Source organism: Oncorhynchus masou, chromosome 28 (assembly GCF_036934945.1).
Source record: "Oncorhynchus masou masou isolate Uvic2021 chromosome 28, UVic_Omas_1.1, whole genome shotgun sequence".
NCBI classification, from domain to species: domain Eukaryota; kingdom Metazoa; phylum Chordata; class Actinopteri; order Salmoniformes; family Salmonidae; genus Oncorhynchus; species Oncorhynchus masou.
In genome coordinates this window covers 59958044-59968987 of record NC_088239.1, presented here as the reverse complement: position 1 = coordinate 59968987, position 10944 = coordinate 59958044, and the positions used below count along the sequence as shown (strand labels likewise).

Here is a 10944-nt window from a genome sequence, read left to right as displayed (position 1 = left end):
AATCCCTGAACTGACGAGGTAAAAATCTGCCATTGTTGGTGTTTGTTGTATGCTTTATCATTTTAACATGGGTGATGTTAGCCTTGTCAGCTAGCTGGGACATGTACCCCTCTCTAACTTTTCTATCATTCCCCTTGCACCTCCCCCCTCTCTCTACAGAGCTGCCCTGCCTGTGGCCCACCACACAAACACACAGCCTGACACTGGGTCACGCTTAATTCCAGCCACAATCCCCCCCCCACCCCTCTCCGTCTTTCTCTGCTCTCTCTCTCTTTCATCTCTCTTTCTCCTCTCCTCTGTCCTCTGTTTGCAGGTCCCATTCAACCCAGCAGGGCCAGAGCTGAAAGGGGAAATGTGTTTAGTATGCAGTGATGGCACAAGAGGTTTATCCTGGCTGGTTATAGTCCAGATCAGATAACAACAACAGTATCAGCACACTTTGACAATGCTGGTTGGTTTATGTCATTGGGAAATAGGCCTTTGTACAGACATGGTTTTCCCAACAGTGATAGTGTATAGAGAGAGTGGATGACACATCAGGTGGCTGAATGCCAGGAATGGGGCCTGTGCTGTGGCACTGGAGGATAAGATGGTCAGCAGAACTCAATGCTGTCTGCCTGCCACTGGGACAGGACGGCCTGTTGGAGTGGCTACTGTTTAACCATTCTTAGGTCTATGCACGGTTGCCATGGCGCCGGGCTGATTGCTCCTATGAATATTGCTCTTCCTTTTGAGGTCGGTGTACAATGCTGGCACAATTGGCCCTGGGCCATTGTCCTAGGACAACATGTAGAGATGTAGCTTTTTGACCATCATAAATTTGACATGCAAGCTTAGCTAATACACAACATTTACCCTGATTGTAATTTAGGGACCCCTTTATTGGAACTCAGGATGAGTCTAAGCTTGAGGAGCAAGCAGCAAGCATACAGTCGCCAAATGACTTCAGGTTAGTGACCCAAGTTGATGATCATAGTGAGATAGATGTTGACTCCCTCTTGCTCCAGCTGAAGCAGATGAAGGAGTTGGAACAGGAGAAGGACTCTCTGCTGGCTGGTCTGGAGGTGGTGGAGCGGGCTCGAGAGTGGTACCAGAACCAGATCCACAATGTCACAGAGAGACAGAGACACGTGGGCCAGAGCAACCACTGCATGGTAAGGACTGTTCATTAGGCAGCAAACAAGAAAACAAACTGAAACAGGGAGGGACTACCTCCTGGACATTTTAAAATGAATATGTCCCGAGGGCCTCCGAAGAGGCACAGCGGTCTAATGCACTACATCACAGAGCTAGAGGTGTCACTACAGACCCGGGTTCCATCCCAGGTTGTATCACAACCGGCCGTGATCGGGAGTCCCATAGGATGATGCACAATTGGCCCAGCGTTGTCCGGGTTAGGGGAGGGTTTGGCTGGGGGGGGGGGGGGCTTTACTTGGCTCATCGTGCTCTAGCGACTCCTTGTGGCGGCGCCTGCACGCTGACCTCGGTTGTCAGTTGGAAGGTGTTTCCTCTGACTCATTGGTGTGGCTGGCTTCCGGGTTAAGCGTGTTGGTGTTATGAATTGTGGTTTAGCGGGTCAAGTTTCAGAGGATTCATGCCTCGACCTTTGCCTCCTGAGCCCGTTGGGGAGTTGCAGCGATGAGACAAGATCTAAATTGTTGGGGGAAAAGGGAGTACAAATATATATATATATATATATATATATATATATATACTGTATATATATATATATATACTGTATATATATTTTTTTTAAATTACAAGTTTTAAAAAACATGAATATGTCCTAATGAACATGACCCAGGTCATGTACAGTATAATGCAGTACAATAGGTATGGATAATATATAAATGATCTGAAACTGTCTAGTTCTTACTGTCTCTCTTTCTCTCTCCCACCAGGATTTCTTCACAGAATCCCAGAATCAAAGTCGCATGGATGTTCTGCTTCCCAAACTGCAGGAAGCCAACCGCTGCCTTAATGACCTCATTTCCTGCTCTGGAATGGTGAATATTGATGATTCACCTTGAAAGAAGACATATTACCTGACTGTGTGTAACTCAGCCTCCTCACTGCCCTATGAGGAATGGTTGTCTCATATAATTGTGCAATTTCTAAGTTCAAGTTCTAAGTTCAAGTTCCAGTAAGAGGAAAACTCTTACTGAAATCCTCTCAGTGGCAATTATATGTTGAAAGTTCTTTCTATGTTTTAGACAGAGAGTATAGTCAACCCTAAACACTAGAGTCTTTACTGAAACATGGTAAATAATGGTGAATAATTGATTTCTCTCTCTCCTTCTTAGCAGTCTTTCCCATTCTCTGGCACCCAGCCCACAGCAATCTCCTCCAGCTCCCAGCCTCCTGCCACTGCCCCACCACAAGCCATTCAGAGACTGAAGGACCAGAACCGCCTTCTCACCCAGGTAAACTGAAGATACTGTTAGATGTCAATTAAATGTACTGTATATACTGTATATGTATCCGTCCCCACTGTCCCTCTATGATCGTCTAACCTCTACCTATCTCTTCTCTTCTCTCTGCTGCATCGAAGCTCTGTATGTACACTCCTTAAATGCACAATAAAAGCTTGTTTAAATTCTCTTCTCCCCGGTCCATGTCTCCCCTCCTCATTTCCTCCTCTACCACTCCTCCTCTCTCCATCCCTCCATTCCTCTCTATGCCCTGGTGCAGGAGGTGACTGATAAGAGTGAGCGCATCACTCAGCTGGAGCATGAGAAGTCTGCTCTGATCAAACAGCTGTTTGAGGCTCGCGCCCGGAGCACGCATGACAGCAGCACCATGGACTCCACCTTCATCTGAATACAGACACCATAATACAACTGTAGTGGTCTCCAGCTCTATCTGACCCCCCACTCACAACAAGACAACTGTATCAGACTCAACTCACCACTCCTGGCATGATGAAAGCACCTTGAACTTTGACCCCCCCACTTGACCACACCCTCTGGTTCTCCCCAACTGACAACTCCACTTAAAATGGCCTGCACACTAATCTGGGCCGACCCCTCCCAGAGGAGAGAGACTCCCGAGTCCACCGTCCTCTGATACCTCACCCACTGGGCAGAAAGCCTGGAATACCATAGTCTAACCATTCCTAACTGGGACCTGCCCAGGATTCTACTCCCCCTCGAAATACTCCAAGGATCTATTGTGATCCACTAGGATCCTACCTTATTGGACCAGACTTTACCAGACTTTCCAGACTTCCCTCCCATCACAGTATAAGCTATGTGATTGGACATCATAAACTAAATCTCAATCCCCTACATGGAGCTACTGGATCCCTGACAATCACTATGACAACAGCTCCTGTACAAATGCATTAGTTGGAGGGGTTCCATTGGACACACACCACACAAAATGTATTTATTTTATGAAACATTTATTCCAGAAACTTTGATCTAAGTCATACTTTGGTAGATATTTCTCCCCTTGTATTCCAATATATCCACTTGTGTATCTCAAACCCAATTGAAATGGTTGGTATGATGAAAAGCTGGGCTCTCCTGACCTGGAATAGCTTACTGGTTTCTAGAGAGCTTTTCCCATCCCTGGGCGCCGAAGACGTGGATGTCGATTAAGGCAGCGCCCCCCCCACCTCTCTGATTCATTCAGAGGGGTTGGGTTAAATGCGGAAGACACATTTCAGTTGAATACATTCAGTTGGACAACTGACTAGGTATCCCCCTTTCCCTAAGGATGACAACATGACTGTATAGTATCTAATTTACTGTTTATCACTCTTTGTACCCTTAAGTGAGCCAAATACACATGATGTGAAGCACTAGTATATATAGTCTATTATAAACTGGGTGGTTTAAACCCTGAATGCTGATTGGCTGACAGCTATGGTATATCAGACCGTATACCATGGGTATGACAAAACATTTATTTGTACTGCTCTAATTACGTTGGTAACCAGTTTATGATAGCAATAAGACACCTTGGGGGTTGGTGGTATATGGCCAATATACCAAGGCTAAGGGCTATATCCAGGCACGCTTTGCGTCGTGCATAAGAACAGCCCTTAACCATGGTATATTGGCCATATACCACACCCCCTCGGGCCTTATTGCTTAATTACCCATCATCTTAAGAGTATAACAGAAGCGCAGCATGTAACTGTTGTTTTGTTTCCCTTGAAGGGAATGTATTGAGAGCACTAGAAAAGTGACACATGTCCTACAAGCCAAGAAGACCTAGGAGAGAAGTTTGCACGTAGAAGAGACTTGAAGATGAGAAGGATTGGTATTTTCTGAATGTGTTTGAGCCCTGGTCCCTGGTGGCAGAGGGACCACTGGAACGGGACAGGGTTCAGAGAAGAGTAATGTTGGATTGGCGAGTGGGAAAAAACAAGTCCTCCTTGGTTGATAGACTTCAAATGTAATGTAATGTGCTGTAATGATTCATGCGAGACTGGCTTTATAGTGCCACTTCCTCTCTGCCTTCCTACAGAGGTGTCTCAGAGTCTTTGTGTCAAATATGAGTAATGCCATGTTAGTACAGGATGAACAGAATGGGCTTTGTGAGACCTGGTTCGCTGAGAGGTTAAAACCAAGCATAGGTACTGCTGCTCTTTCAATGCTGTGCTCATAATGGTCCCACCGAACCAGAATCTAAACCAGTGGCCTCATAAACCACACAGTCAACTGGACCCATTCAATCTTGAATCCTCTTACATTTCTAATTGAGAAGATGTTTTTTAGTGGCAGTAATTGCTATTTAATACAACTATGTAATGATTTTGCAATGCAACTCTTATTAGGTACTGTTGTGATGTCTGCATATAAACACTTTCTGCTGTGACTGACTGCCTCGCTGTCTCTCCTGTTTGATTTGATGTCTTTGGTCTTGTGATTATCTTGCTTCACATTGCATGTTAATGAATGCCTCGCTATCCTTTCCTCTTTCTATTTAAGAATTCCCACTTAACAGTAAAATGAACTTGACCAAAAGGTGCTACAATCAGGCCCCCGTTTTATTTATCTTGTAGTGTTTCACCTTGGGATCACTTTGGCTTCGCTCTTCTATTCCTTTGTATTACAGGGTCAATCCAGATGGCAGTCATCAGTGGTAGAGCGTTTTGAAGATTTGATATATTGCCTCTTGTTGCACAAAGTTTACTTGATTTAGAAAGAGTTCACCTCTATTCAGGGGGATGTTACAGGATGTTGACTGAAAAGCTGTTGGGTGCAGGTGTCTCCAAGTCATGTTTTACTTGGCACAGTTGGGAGCTTAGACCTTTCATATTACTCCTCAATTAATATTCCAACCTCTTTTCCAGCACGGCAAACATTTAGAAAATGAAGTAAAATAGAAAAAATACTTACTTTGGTTCAACAAATGTTTATATGGACAGCAGACTGGGAAAAGATGACACAATTGTATTAATATTTGATTGAGTTGTCAGAAAACATGAATTCAAATCGAAATTAACCAAACCTTGTTGTTGATTTTGTAGTTGGAACCTGAGTTAAATTTAGAAATCGGAAACATCTATTAAAGAGCCATGTTGATGCAATGTTTACATTATGGGAACAACGTAGTCTCAAACAATGTTTACATTATGGGAACAACATAGTCTCAAACAATGTTTACATTATGGGAACAACGTAGTCTCAAACAATGTTTACATTATGGGAACAACGTAGTCTCAAACAATGTTTACATTATGGGAACAACTTAGTCTCAAACAATGTTTACATTATGGGAACAACGTAGTCTCAAACAATGTTTACATTATGGGAACAACGTAGTCTCAAACAATGTTTACATTATGGGAACAACGTAGTCTCAAACAATGTTTACATTATGGGAACAACGTAGTCTCAAACAATGTTTACATTATGGGAACAACATAGTCTCAAACAATGTTTACATTATGGGAACAACGTAGTCTCAAACAATGTTTACATTATGGGAACAACGTAGTCTCAAACAATGTTTGCCAGTGCGGGGTGTCTATGGAAAATCTAGAATCTTAAAACTGCTGGTACACAAATGTCTGGGTGTAAGTATGTCAGTGAGGAAGAGAACAGGTATTCCATGAGATGTGATGTGTTTCTCCTGCATGGTGGAGAGAATGAGGCCTGGTTGTGTGAGGTCTGTCTAGAGAGAGATTGACTGATACATCCTCATCTGATACACTTTGTTCCCATTCTATTGTATAACTCCTTGTGTCTGTTGTTGCTTGTTAATAGCACTATTAAATAATCACACACATATACACTAGCACTGAAAGATTATGACTGATTTTGTTTCCAAATTGTCCATTCTCATCAAATATAAAAGTCACTAGTGCCAAGTTGATAGACAGGTTGAGATGAATAACCTTTGATTGTGTGTTATTGTAACAGGAGGGATGGACAGACACACAGTGTAACTAACCAGAAGATCTACCATGCTTAATGATCTGTCTATCAATAAGAATATCATTGAGAATATTAGGCACCACTTCCAGATTGCTAGAAGCTATATAGTCAACTCTCAGATAGAGATCTTTGTATCTTCTCTGTTGAGAAATAACACATGTGGCTTCTCTGACAGATCAATGACACCCATTGAAGTTGAGTAGGGGGCTCTTGCCTCACAGATAACCATCCGATTAGGAAATGCCCTACTATGTTCTCACTGTATGACATAATTCAGCCAATATTAATTTTGTACCCTTGTATTTTATTAGGTCAGATCAGGTGGAGGAGATTTTAATAAGGAATATAATTATGTTTGTCTTGGGCATATAATTCTCAGGAAAAACTTGATTGGAATTGGTGTAATGTCTTGCCAAAGTTTTAGAAATGGTGAGACAGCGGGGTTTATTCATTAGAGACATGAGTTTAAAATATATTATATATGTAATACCTATAGAGCAAATTAACAATGAACATATGACATTCACATTTTTTATTGCTCTACATTTCACCAGCTTGAAACACAACAACAACAACCATGAACATTCCTAATTAATTACGATTATCTTAGAGTCCACTGATTCCACTTGAAGCATGAATTCCCACTAATTAAAAGGGCACCCAAAGCAGCAACAACTAAGCATATTGAGTCAGAGACTCCAAGGGCAGTTTTCCTCTGCTGTTCATCTCTCTCTCAGAGACTAACTAAACAGAATGGCAATGGCATCCCAGGGGCATCATGTCGTCTGCATGACTGACTGCTGCATGGTGGGGTTGTGACTTTTACACAACGTACTGTCTGTGGGATAGGAGAAGCATGAAAACAATGTCTGGCATTATGTGTTCTTCAATTATGTGATTTCAGGTTGTCACTTTTCTCTAAGATACTTGCAAGAGAAAGGGATTTAACTCAACTAAATGGCATCTCCTTTAAAACTATCAGTTTCATTGCTGTCATTTTCATCATAATTGGCAAATCTAATGAGACATTTCCTGAAACTGATAACTGAAATTACAAGGAAATTACATGAAACAAAATCAGAATGGAATAATTAAAATGTATATGACATTTGAATGTGGGGACATTTAAATGAACTTTGTTTAGATCTTTTGTCTGCTGATAAAAACAGAACCTGGTCTTGTGGCTGCAGGTGGAGCTCAGAGCCCTGGGCTGAAAGTGGCACGTGTCTGGGAGTCTTCCCTTATATTAGCAAAATATGTCCTGTATGAAAATAGAACTAATGTAGACACAACCTTGGATTCAGTCACGATGAACAAACCTGGGTTGTCTTTGGACAGATGCTGTGGCGAGTTGTAACCATTAACCAAGATAAACACACCAAGTTATACAGAGGTTATAACCATATTCACCTGAAAACATCAGACAGAAACAAGTCAGACATACAAATTAGTAAAGGAATCAGGTGAATCCTTCTGGACTGGATCCAGTTGAGTTGATTGACGGTCATTGGATGAAAAGTTTATTCAAATACTTTAAAGATAACCACCAATATGTGGCGTCATAGTGAAATGTCATTTAATTACAATTTATAATTGAAAAAAAGCTTCCTTCATTTGTGTAGATGTCTTTATTTCTCTAAGTTACGGTTCTTCCATAATTGTATGAAAATGAAGAAAGAACAATCTGTGCTCTGTAATTTGAGAGGTCATCTGAAAGGTCAAACGAACTCTTTATGAGATCCGTTTCTGACATTAAGAGTAGGCTATTAGGAGCTATTCTATATATCTGTACAGATAACATGCCAAACAGCACATGCAGGCTATGCATCAAGGAGCCTTTTTTTGCCAATGAAGCCAAACACAAAATCCTCACTGCCAATGTACTGTGTACACCACTGACAGTCATCACGGCTCACGGATCACAAAATAATGCATGTCATGCCCATGTAACAGATTACCCTTTGTTACACTGAATTTCAGAAGTGATCTTCTGGATTGTTACATCAGTTGTTTACCACCAAATTTCCGTCAGGCTCCAATGGCGTGTTGCATCATTGCCAATCAGTGTGAATGGCAATGGCTTCTCACGACACATTCTCCAAACAAACCAATGGAACCATTATACCCACACCTCTCGTTAAATGTATTATTATTACTATATTTATTATACTATAACTGTTTCATAAATGACAAAACAGTACTGTTACTTAATGTTTTAGCCATGCAAATGGCTTAGTGATGTGTGTACAGTGAGTTAACGGCCAAGCGTGCTATGGATGCCAGGGGAAACATTTTCCCGGTTTCCACACCCTTATCTTCATGTGGTGATTGGAGCGTCAGGATCCCCGTAGTGTTGGGTCATCGGTGAGGGGGTGTTCTCTACACCTTATTTTGAGGTGAGGGCTCAGTCCATACTCACACACTCACAGATGAACACAGATGGAGAATTAAGGAGGATGAGCAACAGTGGAGATACCACAGTGCAGACACCATACAGTGGAGACACCACAGAGCAGACACCATTCACTGCAACACAGAGCTGAACCAGCTGAAGACATACTGTACCTTCAAACCAAAAACCCTGTATAACCAGTAAGTCTGTCTCTTTATTTTGCATAGACTGGGAGGTTCTCTCCATTCAAATGTTTTATTACCAAAAGCCATGTAACCTACCAGTAAGTCTGTCTCTTTGTTTTGTATATACTGGGAGTTTCTGTCCATTCAAATATTTTCAGAAACCATCAATGGGCTTCTTATCAGTCGAGGTCCAGGTCAGGTGTCCAGAATGTAGACTATTATTAGAACAGAAGAACCAAAGTTTTAATTTATATTGTCAAGCATTGTATATGAGTCTGGGCTTTAGCTACCATACATATGAATATCTCCTAGGAAACAGAGTACATACAGCAAGTCTCAGTCTTTATTACGTGCCTAGAAACTAAAACGGGATGTACTCACAGTTTACGTTTAAACAGTGGTACATATTACAAACATGTGGCAAGGGGAATATATCAGACAACTAGATTCTGGAGTTAGGTAACATGATTTCTTTTTTAAGACAGATATTAAGTCATGTTGATGTTCTTCAGTGGGTAAAGAGAAAAATGAAGATGCTACAGGAAAGGTTGTTTTAAGTGTCAAACTAGCTGTTAAAGAAGGTGTGCTAAATCTGACAAGTTTGTATTATTTGTTTGTCCAGATATAGAGTTCTTGTCCGGTGTCCACTGAGTCTCCCACTAGTCCAGTCATCATGGAGGTGTTCTTCAACTCGTCTTTGCTCTTCATCTCACACAAACCATTAAACTCCAGCATAGGGGACAAGACTGTATATGAGCAGTGTGACGGCATGCCAGCCGTTCTTCTCTTCTACCTGGTGCTGCAGTTCATCAACATGTTCTTGGGGATCCCAGCCAACGTCATGGTGCTGTGGCTCCTGCACAAGAACAAGAGTGACTCCACCACCTCGGACATCTTCATTCTGCACCTGGCCATCCTGGACACCTTCTTCTGCCTCATCCCCCCTCTGGAGCTGGCCAACATCGTCTACCTGACCACCAGCAGCACCTGGTACGTGCTGCGCTTCTTCTACGGCGTCAAGGACTCCTCTCCACTCTTCCTGTCCTGCATCTGCCTGGACCGCTACATGGCTGTGCTCCACCCAATCACCTTCACAGAGCTCAAGGACCGCAGCCACCGGCCTGTGCTTGCCGCCGTCGTGTGGATTGTCACGCTGGCCTACTCCACCGTCAAGTGCGTGGGCAACATCGTGAACTTTGACAAGGTCTTCACAGTCATGATCCTGGCAGCATTCGCCTTCATGGTATTCTGTAATGTCGCCATCCTATGGGCCCTGAGGCAGTCTGGGCCGGGCCGTGATGAGATGCACCCTGTCAAGAAGAGAGCCTTTAAAATGGTCCTCATCATATTGGCAATCATTGTTTTGAACTACTTCCCTCCCGTGGCTCTGTTCCCCTTCCAGCAATACTTCTCCCCAGATGTATTCCAGTGCTACATCCACTACATTGCCTTTGGCTTCATGGACATTAGCAGCAGTATCCAACCTGTGCTTTACCTGTCAAAAGAGAAAATACTACCGCAGAAACCTGGCTGCTGCTGTACCAGAAATACAGCCAACTCAGGATGATCCCTCAACACACATACTGTACTGGTAGAAGTCTGGTTATTATGGTGGGAAGTAGTTTTGGTCCAAAACCGACAATGTGAGGACACAAGATGTTGGTAAGACTACTAGTAGACAACTATTCTCAGATTTAAAGTGAAACTAAATTAGCATATGGGCAAAATGTTTGTTTTTTTAAACTTCCTTTATATCTTTGTTTTTACTTACTTCATGCTGCATATATGGGGATGGAAATGCCTTCGAGAAATTAAGCCTATCTAGAAAGTAAATGCAATAAAATGTTGAGCATACTCAGTTCTTTTGACATGTGTTTGTATGCCGATGTCATTTCATGTTACTTCTGTTGTATCAAAGGTGTGTAATGAATTAGTAACACAAATATTAACACATACTCTATCATGTCTTCGAGGA

The 10944-nt window shown here is 42.3% G+C and overlaps 2 protein-coding genes across 3 annotated transcripts in view; both read left to right on the top strand.

Annotated features, from left to right (window-relative positions):
• Positions 1-6244, top strand: part of LOC135517994 (suppressor APC domain-containing protein 2-like) — a 25197-nt gene extending 18953 nt beyond the window's left edge. The window contains exons 3-6 of one of the 2 annotated variants that reach the window (XM_064942798.1): positions 1008-1154; positions 1902-2006; positions 2307-2423; positions 2692-6244. In XM_064942798.1, the coding sequence (XP_064798870.1) occupies positions 1008-1154; positions 1902-2006; positions 2307-2423; positions 2692-2820 (498 nt within the window). In that variant the 3' untranslated portion in view covers positions 2821-6244. Of the gene's footprint in view, positions 1-1007; positions 1155-1901; positions 2007-2303; positions 2424-2691 lie in introns of both variants that reach the window. The other variant, XM_064942797.1, reaches the window with a different exon arrangement.
• A 3398-nt stretch (positions 6245-9642) lies between these two features.
• hcar2 (hydroxycarboxylic acid receptor 2-) lies at positions 9643-10536 on the top strand. The gene has a single exon (XM_064941057.1). The coding sequence runs from the start codon at positions 9643-9645 to the stop codon at positions 10534-10536; it is 894 nt and encodes a 297-aa protein (XP_064797129.1).
• The last annotated feature ends 408 nt before the right edge of the window (positions 10537-10944 follow it).